This window comes from Formica exsecta, unplaced genomic scaffold (genome assembly GCF_003651465.1).
Source record: "Formica exsecta isolate Colony F162 unplaced genomic scaffold, ASM365146v1 scaffold337, whole genome shotgun sequence".
NCBI classification, from domain to species: Eukaryota; Metazoa; Arthropoda; class Insecta; order Hymenoptera; family Formicidae; genus Formica; species Formica exsecta.
Window position 1 is genome coordinate 319,287 of NW_021850624.1, and position 22,381 is coordinate 341,667.

Consider the following 22,381-nt stretch of genomic DNA (forward strand, 5'->3'; position numbering starts at 1 on the left):
ATATTGAGAAAGAAATATATATATATATATTATATTATTAATAGAATATCCCCCATTATTTTTGAAAAATTAACGAATATATTTTTTTAAAGTGACAACTTTGGTAAAAATAATTTTGTCAACAGATGAAAATCTCAACATTTCCTTCTTCTATCTCTCTCTTTTTCTTTATCTTTCCAAGATCCTTTCGTTCTTCTCTCAATTTTCCCGACAGCCCGTCAGCTGTTATCTTCTCGGCACCGAACTTTGTCGATAGTGGGAATACTCGTATCGATGTAGGCAAAGATGGATGCAAAGATGTAGGCAAAGATGGCGCACAAACGTCGACGTTGACTGCTTAAGTAGATGCGTGGTGAACGATTATTCCGAAATGTTTCGCGAAATATCGCGCTACCTCTGTTGGCTCGCAGCATTTAATTCAAGAGCGTAGGGTTTTTATCACGGAGCAAGAGAGGTATATTAGACGCTTTTTGTACGCGTTCCTCTCTCACGTGCGCGCGCCCCTAAGTACCGCTCGAACTTGGTTTTGGAGCGGGTGCCGACAACGATGAAGAGGGCGAAATCGGCCTGGCCGTTTTATCGCGGCTCGCCGCTGAGCAAGCAGGGACTCCATCTCTCACGCAACTTCAGGATTTGATGCATGTGCCGCCGGAACATTTGTTCGATCCCCCTCGAGTCTTCCCCGTTCTCTCCGCCGTTTCTCTCCTCTCGGGCGCTTCTCCCCTCCGGCTTGCTCTTTCCTCTCTCCTCCAGTGTCTTCCTTTCTCTCGAATTTCTTCCTCCGTCGCGTCCTGTTCCGCGTACCCCGCGTCACGGTTCCCGCGAGAGTATTGGACCTTCCGTCTCCACGGTAGGCAGGTTTATTTTTATTCCATACGATTCATTCGATTGAACATGACTTGTGGTTACAGCCCCGGCGATATATTTCCGATATTACGGGACGACATTCCAACTCTCGTGGTCCCGCGAGTCTCTTGTATTCTTTGCCCATATCGCTCGTCCGCCCCTTTCCCCGCGCTCGCTCTCTCGACTACCGCCGACCGCGGTAAAATACGTACGATCCTCTCTAGAATAATAGCGGCTTCCGGGGAATTCATGGGTGTACCCCATCCGCGGCGTTAGCGCGGGGGCGATGGGGTCGTTGCAGCTGGTTCGATTTCAGAAATTAGCCCCCGGTATTTCCGGCGCCTCGTGGAAACCCTTTTGTCGGGTGAGGGTCGTCCGGCGGAAGACGGATGCTGCCGCGTGGTGATCCGTTAACCCACATACGGAGATGCACTTGAGCGCAGGAAGCCCTTGTTAGTAACTTGTCTTAATTGCGGCCGTGAGTAATTGCGGCCGTAGAGGAGCCAAATCCATTTTCGTGAAAGTGGCAGGCAATTGATTCTTGATGTGTACATCACTTTCTGATATTAATTATCAGTTTATCGCGCTTGGAGCATTTTAATTAATTTTGATATTGATATCAAATGTCGAATCTATTATACTACAAAATATTGGGAGACAGAAATGTCCGACATAACATGCCCGCAATGGACACGGTGTAAGATCAATTTAAAGAAACTAAAGTCTCATTTAATGCTTGTCACGTTAATAATAAAATTTTCGCAGACGATGCAATATCATTATTACTGAAATGTATTCGTAAAATGCGGACCGTAATAATTGCGCGACAACGTTAATTCATTTCTCTTCTCGCACGAATAATTTTCTATGTAAATACGCGCGCATACATAATAGTCTCTCTCTCCCTTTCTCCCATCCCTATCTCCTCTTGCCGCGGCCCTCTAATTAACACGTTACGCTGTCCTAACGCGTCGCTTCCCCCGAAATCGATATAGCGCGGCATTAATTATTGCTTTACGATGGTCCTTGATTAAATCACGATATCGCTGGTTAGCGTCGACTTGGATGTCGTAACCAATAGTCGTACCCATCCGGTAAACACTTTGCCGTACGCGCGCGTTTCGTCGGGGAAAATTCAGTTTCCCGTTCGCGCATTAACTTCATTTTGTAATATCATCGCTATCGGGACATTGCGCGGCTAACGATACTGTCGTAATTGCGCGTGCCACGATATAACTAGATACTCAGTAACGATCTCAACGACGTTAATATCTTTTATTGGTTTTCCTGCAAAATGTTTTTTTGTAAATATAGGCGTACCGTTTGCCTTTAATTTGAATGAAGGGGCGCCCGAAAAAACGCTGCGAACGCAAAATTTATTAGATGATTGTTTTAACGGAAAGAAAATTGAAAAGTAGGAAATTAATAAACGACAAACACAAAGTAAAGAGAATTTCTCTATATAATGATAAAATTATTAGTTTATACAAAATAAATTGTGTATCATTATATAAAAATTTTTTATTACAAATTTAATACAAAATTTATAGTCATTACTATAATTAAGATTTTGTAGATTATAATGCTAAGGATTTATTTCACGGCATCAATTTATCGATTTTTTTTACTTATTGATAAATTTTAAAAATATTCAACGGAATATCCAGTTTTAATTAATACTATTTTGATGATAACCGTTCGATTGAAAATTCAATAATTCATTTTAGCTAATACCCAAAAGTCGTAAAGGTTACTAATTAAGTCGCGCTATGTCATTGTTAATTAACTGATGTGTTGGCATTATACAATATAATAACCGTCGTTGTGTGTGGGAGCAATCAGACAACTAACAGCAAATTTGAATTATTAGTTAATGAATAGCAATATTGCGGAAACTCCCGTTTCATTCGATTATTTCCGAGATTGGTAGTGGCTCGTGGCATAGTGATTCACTATTTAAAGTGGAGACTTCAGAAAGGTTCTTACGTTAAATGGCACAAATAAAATCCATTCTGATCCGATTTAATTCGCGAGTGCCGGCCACTGTTAAAGAATGACATAGCGAATGTGATTAACAAAAATTACGAATCAATGAATATGATTGATAATCATCTTAAAAAGTCTAATATGTATTAGTGTGTATTTATGAAAGATTGTTTGTATCGATTTTCTAACTATCTCATCACTTATAAACGGATTGCACAGTATTCGTTTAATGAATGAGAATTTATGTGAGAACTTAAAATTGTGCTCGTAATTTATGCACAAAAAATAATCGGAGCCTTTCCATTTTGGTCTTTGATCTGATTTCGAAGCACTTATACTGGCGGAGCAGCGCTCTTAGAATAATCGATTCTAATGGGAAAAGAAAATTCTTTCAAATGATTCAAGAAGCATTTTAATAAAATTGATAGATTTCCAATTGTTATAATTAGGAAATTGAATATAACGTACGCATAATGGTTTAACAAAAATAGGAAAGAAACTCTGACTCTTTATTTTCTTTCGATTTGATTCTTATATGTCTTTTATAATCCGCGTAAAATTTAAAAAATAAAGCGAAATATTCGAAAACAGAGATTTCAAAACAGATTTAAATTTTAATTCTGCTAAATATGCCTCTGATGTGTTCCGATAATATATTTGATAAAATCTTTTTCATCTTCTCTACCGTGTCAAACATAATGTTGATTTTGTTTGTGTGAGAATTGAAATAATCGGAAAATAAATTTTGATTTGCGTTTATGATTGTCCGCTCTTGATCAGTTACACTCAAAAATTTTAATTAAATCGGCAATACGCTTTTAAAATATATTAGTGAAATCTGCCGATTTAAATTGTAAAAAAATAATTCTTTAATCTGATATACATAGTATCACAAAAAACGAGAGACTGAAATAAATAAACAATTCAGATCAATGAATAATTATAATGCGTAATAATCGAGAAAATATATATTCGCCTCTGCAGAGGTGGAGGTATCCTATTATGCATTAAACCCATATAATATTCCATTATTGGTTTGAGAACTTGCCCTTTAATAATTCATTCCGATTCGCTGTTGTTACAGAACAGGGACAAAATACGAGTAAGAAAAAGACGACATTTTCAAGGCTATTACGAGGATTGAAGACCCATAGGAAAGAGAAACAAGGCCAACAAACTCAAGGCTCTCCCAGGCACGGTCGCGCAAGGATGGGCGTTCCTCAAAGGGTAAGTGTATACCCACATAATATATTAAAGACACTAGGTATGAAAAAATAACGATGACATCTCGTCAGGCCAATCATTGAATTTGGCATGAGTAAAAAATTAAAATATCGCACTAACGGGACCGATGCTCGGAATGCACAATTTTTGAAATTTCCCAAAGCTCTCAATTTTTCTCTTTTTCCTCTTTTTTTTTTTTTTTTATCAGCACATTTGTCATACCATATGTACGCACTCCAGGGAGTGCGGCAAACGAGATAAAATTGCATTTTGCTTCACCGTTGCATTCGTTTTGATCATCGCGTAAAGAACTTTTTCAAAGGCGAGTTTGCGCGCGTAACCGGAAAGCGCTATTTAATTATACTTCGCAGATCTACTTGATATTTTCGCGGATATAAACGCGTAAATCTATGTCACGTAATTGCGTGACTGTACGACATTATCGTGTAAAATGTTGAAGTTCCTGCGAGCTCTTTCGACGACGAAATATTAAACTTCACGCGGTGCTCTTCGACGAGAATGCAGGATAATTTCCATCGCCGTTACTTCCGCTGGCGCTTTTATTAAACACGTCCAACCGGCAGCGAACTGCCACACGAGAATGACGGAATTCGGAGGTTCTCGTCCATCTATTTACTATGCATGCCTGTTTTTCGGTACGCTGGAGAGCACTTTTCTCTTTTTTTCTTTCTCTTTCTCTCGTCACTCTGAAAAGTCACTGTCCGACGCGGTATCACTCGTTTTTCATGTGAATTGCACCACTCAGTGGCCAAATGCTCAGCTTTAATATGCGCGTTAATGGCGATTCGTTTTTTCGCCATTAAGCTGCCCTGTGTAGATTGCTGAGTATAATGTGTGTGTGTGTGTGTGTGTGAATAAATATATATGACATACGATATAAAATGAAATAATCTATAACTAAATCAGAATAATACTTCTGCTGTTCTCTTCTATTCTTCTTGTCTCAAGTTTAATATAATATTTAGAATAAAAATCAAAAAATTATAAAATTTAAAATTTATTCTAGACTTTAATTTTAGCAAAGAAAATTGCAAGAGTAGAAGGTACTTGAATCGCTTTCGCATAGTTTTGCATTATCTTCTTCAAGAATTGAACATAAGAGCAAGAGATTATCATAAGAAAATTTATTTATTGATCAATTTCTATTCTAAGTCACCGTTTCACATTGATTATCTGATTGTATTTGAAAACTACATAACGTGTATTAAATCATTAACATTGATAAAATTGATTGGGAAAAAGAGAGAAAAAGAGATACACGATAATTATATTCTCGTAAATTAATATTGGAAAATTTATATCTACTAGAAAATATTGCAGACAAATTTTATACTAAATAGCAACCAATATCAAAATAACTTGTATTAATTTATCCATCGATACATCTGTTAATTTATAAACCACTATGATCGTAATGTTTACATCTCCGTATATCGATTTGTAAAACTGCGAGTTTAAAACGAACATTATATTTCATTTTTATTTGCCGAGAAATTCTCATCCTACGCATTAATCCGAGCAATGAAGATCGCGGTAGGTAGGTAACAACCGCAGCTCGTTTATTTCCCTGGCGCATTCTCATATTTCGTTCGACGAAATGTTTTTCATCGAATATCGCGAAAATGTATCCAATTAAAAAAACTGCCGTTAATCGTTTTGCGCCGCATTCTATAGGATGTAACGATTATCGATTTGCTGTTCACCATGATATGGTATTTTGACCGCTCTCCCCTTTGACGATCTCGGTAAACCCCAATAGGAGCACGATGCAACAAATCGCAATTAACAGATATTCACGAAAATCAATAATATCGCTCGTTTTTATACAATTCTATTATTTTATCATGCAAAAGAGAGAGGTTTCCCAAAAATTTCATTTAATGTTTTTTTTTTCATTAATCTCTGTTATATCGGCATGAATAATACAGCCTCAGTTTGTGAAATTGTCATAATAAGCTACGATTATATTCTCACAAGCGGCCCACTTTCGAATTGCTGTATAATTCGTATAGTATCGAGTATGACACCAATTGTGTGCTACCTCGTGAAATAATTACGACTGACTTCTCTATTTTGCAACCGCACAGGTCATCGAAATAATTATGCTCGTATTATAATAAATCTTCCATCTGTGAATGGCGCGAGATATTATTTAATAGCAATTATGTACATACACATATATGTACGGATGCAAACATTGAATTCGAATCGGTCGCGAACCGAGAGAATGAAAATAACGCAACTCGACACGTGGGAAATTCAGGTTATACATTTTCAACGCAAAAGGAAAGAGGGGCTCCATGCATCCGTAAGTGCTGCTGAAGAAGTAAAGACACCTAAGATTTCCCATGTGTCGCCAATTTGTTAACCTGCGTCGACGACTCCGTCGTCCCATGGGATCCCACCGTCGCCAGCGCATCTAATTTTATCCGTGGATTAGTCGCCCGATATGTATATATGTTCCGAGATATCACGGAATAAGCTCGGGGACTGCGATTCATATCTAAGAGTAGACACTGAGTCGCATGTATGCGTGTGTGTAAGTTTAATGAAGTTTTAACCTAATAATATCGCTCGTTTTTATACAATTCTATCATTTTATCATGCAAAAGAGAGAGGCTTCCCAAAAATTTTATTTAATTTTTTTTTTCTTCATTAATCTCTGTTATATCGGCATGAATAATACAGCCTCAGTTTGTGAAATTGTCATAATAAGCTACGATTATATTCTCACAAGCGGCCCACTTTCGAATTGCTGTATAATTCGTATAGTATCGAGTATGACACCAATTGTGTGCTACCTCGTGAAATAATTACGACTGACTTCTCTATTTTGCAACCGCACAGGTCATCGAAATAATTATGCTCGTATTATAATAAATCTTCCATCTGTGAATGGCGCGAGATATTATTTAATAGCAATTATGTACATACACATATATGTACGGATGCAAACATTGAATTCGAATCGGTCGCGAACCGAGAGAATGAAAATAACGCAACTCGACACGTGGGAAATTCAGGTTATACATTTTCAACGCAAAAGGAAAGAGGGGCTCCATGCATCCGTAAGTGCTGCTGAAGAAGTAAAGACACCTAAGATTTCCCATGTGTCGCCAATTTGTTAACCTGCGTCGACGACTCCGTCGTCCCATGGGATCCCACCGTCGCCAGCGCATCTAATTTTATCCGTGGATTAGTCGCCCGATATGTATATATGTTCCGAGATATCACGGAATAAGCTCGGGGACTGCGATTCATATCTAAGAGTAGACACTGAGTCGCATGTATGCGTGTGTGTAAGTTTAATGAAGTTTTAACCTAGCAATTATTTATGTTGACTTAGCTACAAGATACACAGTTTTACTTATATTAATATAGGTTGTGCATTGCACACGATTAGTTCAATTAAATTATAGTCAACATTATCGATCCTAGAACTCGTGTAAGAGTTATTTTAATAATAGAAACATAAAACAATAGGAATGAATATTTGATATCTCAATTCGCGCGTAATTGCAATTTCGATTTAAAATGCAATTACAGGTAAAATATCGCGAAATAATTCTTTTTTTGTATTAATTTTTTACACGGTTTTTATACAATAGCTATTATTATCTCCATATTGTCTCTATTTGCTGTATGTATCGGAACAACAAAAAAAAATATATAGATGTATGTTTTATATTTGCATTTGCAAATAGTCGAATTTACCCTTCAAAATGCCCTAGTAAATCGCAGTTACTGCGTGTCGTTCTTTTTTATATTAGTTTTTCGGAATTTTGATAAAATTGTTACGCGATATTTCTCTCGTAGTATATACGCGTACGTCTATCAGGCATGATTTCCCTGAATAAATCTCGAAGGTAAATAAAGCTTAAAATTATAAACTAGCGACGAGTATATATATATACCGGATAAAAAGTTTTCTGTAAATGAATTTTTCCGAGGTTTGCACACTGAAACACGCTGCCAGTGTCACTCTCGTGTATTAACGACAAACAGGCCGAGGGTGAGTCGCGCTTGATATCTGTATGCGTATTCCGTCCGCGTACATAGACCATGTCACTGTGTGCGCACGCGTCTGCACCCGTGCATAATGCGGGCAGTCGACGAGCCTGCAAGTGCCAGCAATGTGATCCCACGCTTGGTTAAAAAAAAAAAAAATAAATATATATATATATATACATATGCGCATATATGGATTTGTGTACCATTCTTGTGGTCACATCTGAATTTAGAGCACAAATGCATCTTCGAATAGAGAGAACGTTAACTCGTTGACCCGCGCAAATAAATTTATGCGTATACAATTCGGAAAAATATATTTGCGTTACGCTCAGCGATAAAGTGCACGGTGTATTTTTCAGCGACGCTTTTCTGAGCTTTTATGGATACGTGAATTAGGAAGGAAGTAGATTTTATCTTCTTCTTCTCTCTCGCATATTTATGTGTGAAGAGAAACATTGCGAGAAATTTGTGCAGAGTTTTCATAATATTTTATAAGAACATTTTTCTGTTTACTATGTAAACATGAAAAATGCCAAGGCAAATAAACGATAAAATTGATTAGGTAGCTTTGAAGCTTTTTTTTTTATTTGTTTGATTATGAAAAATCGATGCATATATAAATTATATATTTTGAAATTAAATCTTGGGGAATTGCACGATACAGTTCTTCTTGTCGCAAGATTCCACAATTTTCTATTGCTAGAAAGATTTTTGTAGTATTTTCCTGGTCGATTATAAAAACGCAGATGGACACTCAACAAGTGAACGCTTTCGTGCTCCTTTCGTGGTTGCATAAAATATTACATTATAAATTAAATGCTGTCAACTTTAATAAAATGAATTATGTATTCACGGATGTGTCAAAATGAAAAATGTCACATATAACAAAATTTAAATAAATCAGAAAAATTTACACAAAGTTTAAAAAGCTGAAATTTTTATATATTAACGTAGGAAGCTTCTGCGTGAATAACACATGAGAGCATAAATATTCAAATACACTTAATGGGTTTATTCATAGTCATAGTTGGCATCAAAAAAATTATTAATTTTACATGCTTAGTGGATTAATTCATTAATCGCTGAATTTCACAACAATGGACGAGTATATCGAATGATATTTTCGCTTTCCTTATCTCTATCCTTTTATCGATTTCTTTTCATGCTTGTCAAACATTTGAATTGTTGCGTGTTTGAAGTTTTCACGGCGAAGAATCGGCGGCTTTAAAACTTGTGCGAGAGGACCGCGCCCGCGTATAATGCAGTTTTGTGCACCGCGATTACAATAAGCGCTGAATTTATACAGGTCAATGGATCTTTATTCACGTTACAAGTTCAAGAGGAACGATCCCGCCGCGCCCTTCTTATCCGCGATCGAGTACAACAGGTACGCCACGTGGATGTGTATGTGTGCATGCAACGCGCGCGTTTGCGGAGACCCGTCTCTAAAAAAAACCAGAACATCGATAGTACTTGGAATGAAATTTTCTCGAGAGCCCTCGGTGGAGCAACCGCTGAGCCGCGCGCTCTCGAGAGGCAACGATGTCCTTCGGAGTCACATCGTCTTCGTCGCGGTCGAAGGACTTAGTCGATGCACCCGGAGAGGAAAGAACGGTGACGGCGAGACGAACCGGCGGCATTCACCATGACGAAAATTGAATTATGCCGGCGGGAAGGCAAAGCGAGGCGTACACGGCCGTATACGGGGGTCGCCGCAGCGAGACTGTGGTTTCCACACTACCACAGCGATTTTAGAGGTGACGGAGGTAGCGGAGAGCGAAAGAGGGAACGAGAGGGAGAGAGAGAGAGAGACTGAGAGATTCGCCAGGAAGCGAGAGGTTACGGTGGTAGCGGGGGATCATCTGAGTTGGTCAGCCATCACTGCAACGGAGAGGTCGGACTCTCCATTTGACATGCGGACAGGGCTTTGATCATCTCTCTTACCGCGGCCCTCTCTTCTTTGGTCCCTGTCCCTCTCTCTCTCTCTCTCTCTCTTTTCCTCTCTCTTGACGTGGACCACCGGTGGTTCCATCGGCCGCAGTGGCTGGTAGGACGAGTGAGAGCCTATCGCTCGCCAGTCGGCCGTGGCTGAGTATCGCTACCAGCAGTAATCGCTGTCCGCGACTATGATGGGCCAGCCAGTCATATCCGACGAGATCTCTCCGAGGATGCGATTCCGCCAGATGGAATATCGCTGCCTGTCAACGGCCGTATATGAGCCGCTTCTCCCGCGCACCGGTATCCGCGTATCCTATATTCCTCCTCCGTCCCGTAGCGACTGCAACGTCGACGCGACCGACCGCACCGCGTCATTCGTCTTGTTTGGGCCTGACTGCTGTCAGTAGTACAACCAGATGAGAATCTAATGGCGTATCCACCGCGAACGTGCGCGTTCGAGCGATTCGCGTGACCGCACGCCGTGTCGAGAAGCTCGCGCCGTTGCAATTGTCGGGGTAGGTCATTCCACGATCGATCACGTCTGAAGACTTTAAATGTCCATCGCGACACGTTTGTTTAGGATTACAGTAGAATTTGTAATCTTTGCCCGATCGGGCTGCTCATGACGAAAATTGCACGAGCCTCATTATGCATGAAAAAAATAAAAAATATAAAACTATCTTTTAGTTTAATTGCATCATAAAATTCTATAATTTCAATTTATTTTCATTATTATTTTAGAGGAGGAAGAAGTATTCTGGAAATAAAAGTCCAACATATTTTTCTTTAATACTCTTGAATTATTGATTATATATTTATCACAGAATGTTTAGTAAAAATCTATTGTAAAGTGCAATCTTAATTACTTTTGCAAGAAATGCTTACGAAAAAATATTACAAATAATACTTTGACAGGATAAAAAAAGACAGACTGTTACAAGACTACGTCAAGACTGTCCGAAACCGTTATTAAAGACTCAGTCGTGAGAATATTCTACTGCTTGTCAGAGAGAAATCCAATGTTGAGATCTGGCAAGAATTAATATGCGCTTCATGATTGACGTGAACATAAATCTAACCTGGTAGTCTGGTCACGTTCCAGGAGATTGCATTTCAAGCTTAACACGTAAGTTACTACATTCTACTCAGTCGGACAATATTCTCAAAAGAGACAAGATATGAAGGGGGGAAAAAAAAAAAATCGCCAACAGAAATAGCACACATTTTTTCTTTAATTGTTATTTTTTTAATCTCTTGCAATAATTACATATGACGGTATAAATGATGTCTACGATGGAAAACAAACAAACGAAATTGCGTTTATCTCTTTCGACGCTTTGTCTTTTCATTTTGCAAGGAGCGCTTTGCGATGTTAACACACAAGAGACGTGATTCCTGCGAGTAGCTGTGCTCTTTTCTAGTACTCGAGAAAATCAAGTCTGGTATTCTGGGATTCATTCTACATACACAGTGGCGATACCTTTCTCGCGTTGATCCGCCGGCGCATATTGCAAGGATGCTTGTGTTGTTGCGTCGCGATTTGATGTGCTCGGCACTCTTGCTATTAACCTAGTTTTGATATCATCGTATATTCGCAACGTTGAAAATCGCCCCATCAAAACACGCTGCAAGCCATTACTCCATGGCATTAACGGGCGCATTAACGAAAATACGCTCGAAATACATCATGAATCTGTAAAGTGGCACTCGTTCGTTCACTTCTTCCTTAAGCATTTACGAATATTATTGAGATTTGCTGCACAATTTTCATAGAAAAGAGAGAGAGAGAGAGAGAGAGAGAGAGAGAGAGAGGAAGAGAGATAACAACGAGCGCTTTATATATAATAGATCGCGTATTATAATGAATCGCGTGCTCGCGATGAACAAGCTGCGATGTACAAAGGCTGTCAGCCAAGGCATGTAAATTTAAAATGGTTTAGAGCGAATCGAGAGACTGATAGTTACTTCAACTATTTCTATACGAGAACAGAAATTCCGTTCCCTTTTGTTTCTGTAAAATCCTTATATATAGAAATCCTTAAATATAGAATTTATATACAGAAATTTGTAGAATCCTTATATATGTTGCTGTAAAATTCTGAATTTTAGCGAAATCAGGAATTTTGGTAAATTTTAATATTTACCAACGTTAACTGGTAAAACTTCAAAGTAAAAACTGTTTTTGAAGGTTTTTGGACGTTTACCAAAGCAGCTTGGTAAAATCTTAGGATTTATGTGTAAATTCTCTAGGTTTCACCGAAATTTAGGGTTTTACAGTATATTATATACAGAATTTTTCACGGTTGGAAGACTTTGGGATATGTATGGTAAAAATCAACGTAATATAATATTATATATACATAAATAATAAAAATCCATTATAGCCAATCAAAAAATTAAAGAAATTTTTACATAAATATATTTATAATGTCATTAAACACAAAAAATTAAAGTAGAATATGACAAAGAGTTTTTTTCTTTCATTTTTAGCATACATTTTTAATTTTGATTTTCCAAAGTTTTTATGTGGCAAATAATATATCTTGGAAAAATAATCCCGCGCTTAAGATGCGAATATGTTTAGAGCTCTCTTCAAAAATAATAGCGACAATCAAAGAGGCTAGAATCGTAAACGGGGTAATTATTCGCGGCGAAGCCTGTAAACATTCAACGGAAGAAGACTCCCAAACGTAAATAAGACGGACCACCTCGCTTTATATGCTAATACTAAGGTTGGTAGGGGCGTGAAATACAGTCAGCTGTTAACCTCGTGATCCCAGCTATTGCATCAAGCAAGTATTTCCTTTGCGACAAGAGCCTCGTTTAAATAAAGATGGGATTAAACCAAGCATTATGAAAAAAATTATTACTTTAACAAGCTCTATGTTCTCTTTATTAACATAAATGACTTAAATATATAAAATATAATATATTAATAATATACCAGTATATATGTATAATATCAATACATAGATTTTTTTCAAGATATTTTCCTATACACGCATATTTTTGCGATTTTATCTCTTCAGTCTAGACGTACTATATACAGAGATAGAGATGTATTTTCTTTTTATACGACAAGAGATAACTCGTTCATAAGTTTATGAAAACAATTTGCGTTTTATCTAGTGACGCGCACATTTTTCTATAATAAAGACGTTCGTTACATCCGAGGCAACCGAAGTATGTACAAGTCATATAATGCGACGCACGTCGATAAACTTAGTAAACATATCGCCACGCACGAGAGATATATTTTTGAGCTTCGCCTCCAGCAAAGCAATCCACTTTCGGCGGCTCGCACGCCGGCGGTGTGGCCAGACATCCTAATTTAATTTCGGGCATGCATCATCGCTCACGGCAACGGCTCTCGAAAAGTCTCGCGTCGTAACGCTCGCGGCTTCGTTTCTCGCGCATCACGATGAATCCTCTTAAGAGAGGATCGTTGTTCTCGCGATGACGAACTTCACTCTCGCCAATGATGAAAGAAGTTTGAGAGTGGCGCGGCGCTATCATACTTTCGGAGCGAAGAATATATATCCGCCGGTGGTGGCCGTTGAGACGCCATTACATCCTAAGCGCGAAGCTCGGTGTAGCATCATTAAGATAAAATGTATTATATCCGGACTCATATATACTTTTTATCCTCCCTTGAGCTTCCCCGACGCTTTAACAATGATTCAGCCTCTCTTTTGATCCAGTCTTTTTTTTTTTTCTCCGCCGGTTGCCCAACCGTATACGAGGACCATCTCTCGGTAAAGGCTACTTTGCGAGACGTATTACTTACTAACGGTATCGTCAACCCCCCCTCCCCTCGTGTCTCTCGGCTGAGTGCATTACGGCGTCATTTACATCGTCGGCAGTGTTGGCGCATCGCACCTGCCGGCACTTACAACGCGCTAGTTACGGCGCTACGCTACGACGACGATGGACGGGGAGAATTACATCAGCCGGCCGGAATCTCGTTAAGGCTGATTTTCCGCGAATATAAAGTGTCCGGCGAAAGAGAGAATGCAAAGTGAGAATCAAATCGCGTTGAAACGCGAAAAGTTAGCTCTCGCGTCCTCGTAATTATGCAGAGCGCGACGAACAGAGCGCGCGCAATTAAGTCGATTCTTCTCTTTCTCTCTCTCTCTCACATCAGCATTGCCCATACGGATTCTTTTGTGCATACGATAGCGATATATAGCACAGCCTCATTCCTGTTATAGAGAACCACGTTTGACCTACACCGAGCTAGGAAGTTCGTATCGACCGGAAGTTGGACTGCTTTACATAGAAGGCATTGCATTGCCGCGGCGAAGCAACGCGAGGCAGTTCGAAAAACTTACGGGCGCAGTTAAGTAGATCTACGACAGCCCGGGGTTAACCGGTAATGCATCTCGCGAGGCACCACCCTCGTTTGAATTAGCCTCGGGATAAAAGAGGGGCGGAGGAGCGAACGCGGGGGCACGATCGACCTGCGGCACGCGCGTTTCCATAAGCAAATCCTCGGAAAATTTGAAAGTCTGTGGCAGAGCAATGGATTACCCGGCGCATAGTTGAGAAGAGTAACGGCTTTGTTTAATGAATTAATCCGTGAATTGCCCGTGGATGTCAGATTTTATATTCTATATCTTTTATATCTATCCTTAATATCTATATCTCTTAAATGATACTTGTTTGATTTTATTCTCTCTTGCTTGTCTATTTATCGTTATTGCAAAAGTCAAGTTTTTTTATAGAAAGATATTAAAAAATAATAGAGGATATTTCTTTCTGCATTGAAATCAAATCTTTTAATAATTTGATTAAAAATTATTACGATTTATTAATATTCTGATTTATTAAAGATTTAATACCTCTATTAATTTATTATAGAAAACATTATTTAAAATATCTTTTACTATATTTTATGTTATACTTTTTATATTATTATAATTATATTAATTAATTTAATTGTTTAGATGAATAACAAAAATATCATAATACAAAGCATGTTGTATGATAAAATGACTTGTAATCCTTTCCTAATTTTCTCGGCAATATTTTAAAATTGCTCCGTATCGTTAAAATCTCTTATTTCCACGTTCCTCGATAGATTAGCGTTATCGACAAGTTTCACTGTCCACAATCGCCCGATTTATTTCGTTTGCCATCGTGCGCGACACGTCTGGCTAGGGGCACGTTCCTCGTTTCAGGAATCGATCACTCGTCCCCCCAAGGCGACGTTTTTCGATCGTAAAGCGAAATTGTTTAACCGGCAGGTACGTGCCGCCGTACGTAGCCGGCAGCAGTCCTCCATCCGCCCATCATGGACCAGCGCCTCGTCCCAGCATTCAGCGCCCTGGGGAGCGCGCCGCTATTCGGACGATGGAGCTTTACGCGAATACGTTGGCGAGAGATGCGCGACTTTATGGTCGTAATGCAATCTTGCGTTATCGGTGGCCCGCAACCGGCCAATAAAGCCGACAAACGCGCAAACGCCGCGTCGATCTTATCGCCGGAGTATGTGAGCGCGCGGCTTCGCATACGCGTTCCAATTTCGAGGGCGATCGTATTCCTGGGATAGGTGCCGAGGGGGAACAAGGAGAGCAGCCCCATACGGCCCGCCGACAGCCTGCAGGCAATGCATTTCAATGCACCAGCCTCCGATGCTTTCCTCTCTCTCTCTCTCACTCACTCTCTCTCTCTCTCTCTCTCTCTCTCTCTCTCTCTCTCTCTCTCTCTCTCTAGCCTGGCCCGACCTAGCACTCTCCACGCATCTAAGTGATTCCGGATTGGCGCGCTAATGACTGTTTCATATTCATTGGCAGCGTAGTGTGCGACCCGGAGCACCTCGTCTAATTCACTTTTCTCGGCACGCTGCCACGTTATAGTTTCTTCATCTTCGCATGTCTATCATCGCGCGCTTCCTGGCATAGACGACTATTTGAATGGTTTGTAATAAGCGATATGAATATCGATCAATTGATAGCTGCATAATAATTACCTCGATTAAATCTTGTACTTTACAATTTATTATTTGCATGTTAATTTTAATCTGTTATTAATTTCTTGCATTTTTAATGTATTTCTTGCTATCATTCTATTACGTTGTTTTTACGCAACTGTAGACTTTTATATGACAATTTGTTTTATAAATTTTTACACCCGAATTTTATATGATTGATATTTAGCCACGTATATCGTTTTATAGAGCACACTATATACATTGTAATTATCGTGAAAGCCGCGTTACTAGTTCGGGAAAAGCTCCCATCGCTTCCTCAACCAGGATCAACAAGAAGCTGACTTTACGAGAAATTAATTAAACTTGATGGGGCTTTTTAGCCGGCGTTAAAGTTGCCGTGTAACTTATTCATTCAGTAATTCCCGGGACAATTGAACGTCGTCGGGCTGGTGTAAAACCGGCGCATACTAGATGCGTCGACGCGTAATACGCGCTTAAGCAAACGCGTGTCACACGTGTAAGGGGTGCACGTGTACTACGCGGCCGCGAAGGGGCTCTAAGAGGATCTCGGTGCTTTTCGCGCGCGTTGTAATGCACACCCGACCGACTTGCAGGGGGGGGGGGAGGGACAAGGCGCGAGGGGTGCACGGGGAAAAAGAAAAGAGAGACGGGAGAGGCCACACCGCGACAACGAAAGATGGATATTTCAGGTGCGATCGATGTAGCACGTCACCCTCGTCGTCCCTTGTACTTTCGCTCGCTCGTCACCCTTTCGTGCCTCGCGCGGAGAAAAGCTTCTTCATCCAGCCCTTTCTCCCTTTCCTCGTCATCCCCTCGCGCCGACGAAAGCTTCAATGTCACGCAATTTTCTTGTCTGAGCATTGACGCGCGGCAACGAGACAAGACTCGAGGATGCTCAGACAGGTCGTTCCAATTAATAAATGTATCTAGCACCGGCGAGATAATAATTACGGAGCTGGGTAACGCGGGGAGATATTTCTCTCTGTCTGTCCTCGAATCGGCTGTAACACCTTCAAACGCGCATGAATCTCCTCTGGTATGCATTATGCGAACCAGCTAGTGGTTTATTGAAGTCACGCAGAATGCACACGCGATCCTGTTCACGCGACGTCGCATACACGATGAGATTTCTTTCTCAAGTGCAATCGATTCGTTTCAGCCAGTCTAGACGGCTTATACCGCGTTCACGTCATCTTTTTCGTGCCACGTCGCTACGCTGATTAGCCACAGAAATCGTCCGTCGTTCGACGTGACGACATTAACTCGTTAAGCGTCATCGTCTCGTACACGAGATGACGTAGAAAATAATAAAAGCAATATTCTAGGGCACATTATTATATAACGCTAGATTGCACAGCGTTTCCATGATGAACAGATGAATAAACACGCGCAATGTGATAAACAGATGAATAAACACATAAAAATTTAATTTATTTGTATTAGTTCTATTTAATAATAATATTAATATATCTAATTTATTATAATAAACTTTTTGTTAACTAATTACATTTAATTATTATTATTAATTACATATAATTATTATTATTAATATATTCATAATGCAAGTTATTTATATATTAACTATCGTATTAATATCTCTAACTAATATTGAAATAGTATCGATGAAATAATTAATAATAACATCAATGTAGTGATTGATTCGTTGTGAGAAACGTGCAAACAAATAAGCTTGATGTATTTCTCCGTTCGTTGCCGAAAAGAGTTTTATTTTCACTGTCGTATTCTTTTCACATATTCCGGCTTTTCAAACCGAAATCGAGATTTCCCTCGTTTTCCGCGGTATACCCGTGGAAGCCAAACCGCTTCGAATCGTTAATGCCTTTCGTTAACTTTTCGTCCGGCGTCCTGCAGTGCCGCCGCCACGGCGGCAACGGCAACAGTACTGCATCCAGTAACGGCACGTAATTAGGTCGGAACACGTCGCTCCTCGATGATACTTTTTTGTACTTTATTTTTGGTCTCCTTGGCATTTTCATTCTACGTATCTACACAGATGAACTTTTGCGTCCTCTCTTTTTTTTCTGCCTCTTTTTCTCGCGATCTTCGAGCTGACACGGTATACACACACAAAAATTGGTATATATATATATATATATATACAATGCGAAGTCGAAGGACCACGGAATAAGGAAGAGGGGGCGCGGAAGGAGGGCGGAAAGAGGGAGTCTCTTTCTTGACTCTCCAGTGGCGAGCAACGGCCGCTGAAGGCTTTGAAGCCTCACAATGGGTCGGCTTCTTACCACGACAAGATGCCGCGCGCTTTGGAGGTTTGCTTAATTAAACAAGATATCAGTGCACGCATCCCGGGGTCCTTGACCGAATCCTTTTCAAGTCCTTCCTCACCGCCTGCCTGCATCTCGCTGCTACTCTCTGTCGCGCTATCTTTATCGGACTCTTCAGCGATTCCAGATACTTGGACGCAGACTTTTCAGACTGTACATATAACGCGCCTCATCCAACATCTACCTCTCCTCGCGCTTTTTCCTCTCTTTTTTCCATCATTTCTGCCTCTGGTTCATTCAGTCCTTTTTCTATCTTGTTACTTTGCTTTCTCTCGTTATGCGTATAACGTTTTCATAGCGAGTTTTCCTCTTTTTGCTGACATCTCTTCTTTAATAACACCGGCTTAAGACTGGCGTTATCTTAATCTTAATGATCCCTTTTACGAGTTTTAAGTCTCTTTTCCTCGCGAGAAGAGGGTATCAGTTCTTTTACGCTTAGTCGTTCGCGTTGGAGGATGCCCCGAGGTGTCTCAATATCGCTTGATACATTCGGCTGATAAGTATTGCGTGCTTTGCGATTATAATATCTTTCAAGTTAACTTGGTTCAGAAGTCACTTTTAGCAGCGTCAGCGTACAAGCACTTCTGTATAGCGCGAGGATACATGTAAAAATTACTTTGTAAAAAATAGACGGTTTGTTCGATCAAACGTATATCCTGTTGATATCCTGAATCCTGACCTATATTTGAAATGAAGATAATGATCAAACATAGGTACGTACGACTGATAACAGAGTGATTTATCTATATATATATAGTGAATTTTAGAAAATATTTTTGACTTATTTATTAATCAGTATTTAAAATATTTAATGACAAAAATTTTTAAAAATTTTGCGTAATAAGAAAGATTTTCTTTTTATTTATTTTTTTACTATTGGATCTTCAAGAAACCTACCAGCTCTATTTCTCTTCTATTTAATAAAATTATTTCATATAAAGATATTTTTTAAAGTTATAATAGTTACGTGGGACAAAGTACGTCGATCTTTTCCAGCATATCATTTTATTTTGAGAGAAAATATAAAAAATTAAGCGGGGCTTTAGAGAGACGGGAAATACTAAAATTATCCTTTTTTCCAAAAAATACTGATCTCACAGAAGATCAGTATTTATTGAAAAGTAGGATAATTCTAGTATTTTATTTTAGTTGCAGAGCTTTAAATTTTCAAATTTTTTATTATCTATTTTACATATTATTTGTAAAAAAATTTTACATATATTTTAGGTAAAATACATTTAAATACAATAACTTTATAATGTTAATATAAATTTATTCATATAATTAAAAAATGATGTATGTCTCTCTAAAGACCCGTGTATATTACAAAATAATTTAACACGTGCGACGCGATATCGCGTAACATGATGTTCTTATTGTCTTTCGATACGCTTGAGAAACTTATTTAATTAAGCACTTGTATCTCTTCTAAACTATAGTGAGGAGCAATGTCGACAGTTAAACTACGGCAGGCGCGCACTATGTCGGCAAATATTTCCAACGCATCGGTTTTATCCCCCTTACAAGTAGGATTATATTGTGCAAACTTTCTCAAAGTTGTAGCACTAATTGGAGGTAAGAAACATCGACATTTAGCTTCCGGGATGGAAAAGGACATTCTCTTTACATCTTGCGACGAAGTCGCATTGTTTCCGCATTATGTATCATCTCGAGCTTAAATCTTTAGTGCGTTTCCTGGTTTATGCGGTATCTGTCGCGCACCCTCTTATGAGATTAACGGATTTTCTCTCCTATAAACGCGAAAGCTCATTCACATATTCGCATAATATATGATACAAGTATTACATATTGTTTGTCTTTGTACATCGAAATTTGAAGCGACTAGCGAGCTGTTAATTTTACATATACAAAATCTAACAAGTACTGTGATTTCAAATAAAAGGGATTAGATACTTTATATAAATTACGGCAATAACTACATCGATGATAAAAGGCAACGGTTGAAATGATGAAATAATTAATGAGATAGCCACGACAAATGACTATCTCTACCATACTTTAAATCTTCACATATTTTCTAATTTATCAAACAACCTGCAGCTAAAAGTTAACTTGGTAATTGGTTATCTCTTATACTTTCATAGAAAGCACTTTTTTTAGATTACGATAATGAGCTTTCTTTGTGAGCAGTATTATGTATACTGGAAGCGTGAAATTCAACCTAGTGCACCGTGAACTACATTTTAATGGAGAATACCTGTCTCCCCTTTTATACGCAGTTAAAGTTTAATTTTTTGTAACTTACAAAGCGCGCGAAAGTTAGAAGTAGCACGGCTGAGAAGAATTTAGCTCGAGACTACTCCTCGTTTTATGCGATATCATTTTGAAAGGGATATTTTCGTCTCAAGAGACGATTATCGTGATAGCTTTTTAAGATTCGTCGAATCGTAAAAGTTTCCTGTTGGCATATATTTCGCGCGTCAATTATGTACCGTCGTTCAACCGCATAAACACAACTTTATCGACTTTCGCATGAGACGTGTTATCCCGAAACAACGATCTAATTTAGTCAGAACGTAAACGCTCCTTTTTATTGGCACTAACGAAATTTCATATTACTCTTCCTGGCGGGCATGATCGCGCTATACCATTTCTCGGCGACGTAGCACGAACATTTTCTCCACGCGAGGATTAAACCTTAATCGCATACGATCCGCATAAATAGCGACGCGATGTCCGGCCGGTTGATGCTTTTGCGAAATTGCTCGTCGTATCACGAGACGTCTCCGCGTTTCTTCAGCTTGCGTGAAGAAAGAACACCGCCGCTTTCTTCGAATCGTTCAAATTATTGCGGGCGAATACGACGGAGATTGTCGTCACGTGAAAATTATTTCAACGGCTTTCAATTCGATGATATATATATTACCGACTCATGTGCACAAGCTGAAATGCCTCCGTGTCGATCACATGCGCTCATAGAATCGGCATGACGATGTCGATTTGCCGGACGACTGAAACCAGCCGTTGGTGCTTATACGTGCATTACGTAGGTATGCAAACGATCTACGAGGGTGGCGATGTAAAAGAATATTTCGAGAAAGCCGCTTAACGAAGGTTTTTGCTCGGATTAAAGCTGTTTGTCCGCAATTTATAAACATAACTGAGCTAAAAGAACGACTTTATGTTCGAATAACGCCACTATCGCCTATACTGCCATAGGATTTGCATTTTTTTTTATCGGAATATAAGCTTAATTCTTATTTAGCGCGGTGAAAGATATTGCACCGATGCTTTGCGGATTAGATATTACTAATATATATTCGTTTTAAATTTCTCTCTCTTTTTGTATAATTATTATAATAAACACATTAACAATAATATATGTGGTCATGGAAATTTATTACATATGAAATAGAAAATATTGATTCTTGTAGATTAACACTTATTATAAAAATAATTAGCGTTTAACCTTTTTAATATCACATATCGCATCTCTAATAGAAAAAAGTCACAACTATTTATTACGATTTCCTTTTTTTTAAATTATAATTAAAACAACGAATAAGAATTATCTTGCAGTTATATTGTACGAGAATTATTACATTTTCAAAATTATTTTTTTACACACACACACACACACATATTTGTCATCGCAAACAAATATATGAAGCATAATATACTCGTGTTTTTTGACATCACAGATTATTCAACAGAGCAAAAATCTGTGAAATAAAAGCTCGCCTGTCTAAATAATCGAAGTTTAATTAAATTGATTACAGCCAGTTATGCGTATTATTATTCGAGACAAGAATAATTTAATGACGTCGAACAGATTTTACAAGCGGCGCGAATACCGATGCCAATGAGTTTTCACGGAAAACGTCAGGGCAACAGGACTCTAGCACGCTATATAGGAGAAAGAAGAATGGCCATATTTCGCACGCAATGAAATCGGAATAAACCACGGCGTTCTCTCATTATCATTAAATTAAATCGCGGTCGGCGAAGAGGGACCGGTAGGCGAGACCGACGGGGCGAATACAACCGTGGAAATTGCGTTTTCACTTACGTGGCGAGAAAATTTCCGTGTTTCGTGCGTCGGCGGCGAACGAAATAACCCTTCCCCCCCCCCCCCCCC

General features: G+C 39.0%; 1 protein-coding gene across 5 annotated transcripts in view; it reads left to right on the plus strand.

Annotated features, from left to right (window-relative positions):
* LOC115238434 (SAM and SH3 domain-containing protein 1-like) overlaps nt 1-22,381 on the plus strand; it is a 309,609-nt gene that overhangs the window by 261,756 nt on the left and 25,472 nt on the right. For all 5 annotated transcript variants that reach the window (XM_029812274.1, XM_029812276.1, XM_029812275.1 and 2 more), the window contains one exon: nt 3,917-4,059. In XM_029812274.1, coding sequence (XP_029668134.1) covers nt 3,917-4,059 — 143 coding nt within the window. The remainder of the gene's footprint in view (nt 1-3,916; nt 4,060-22,381) is intronic.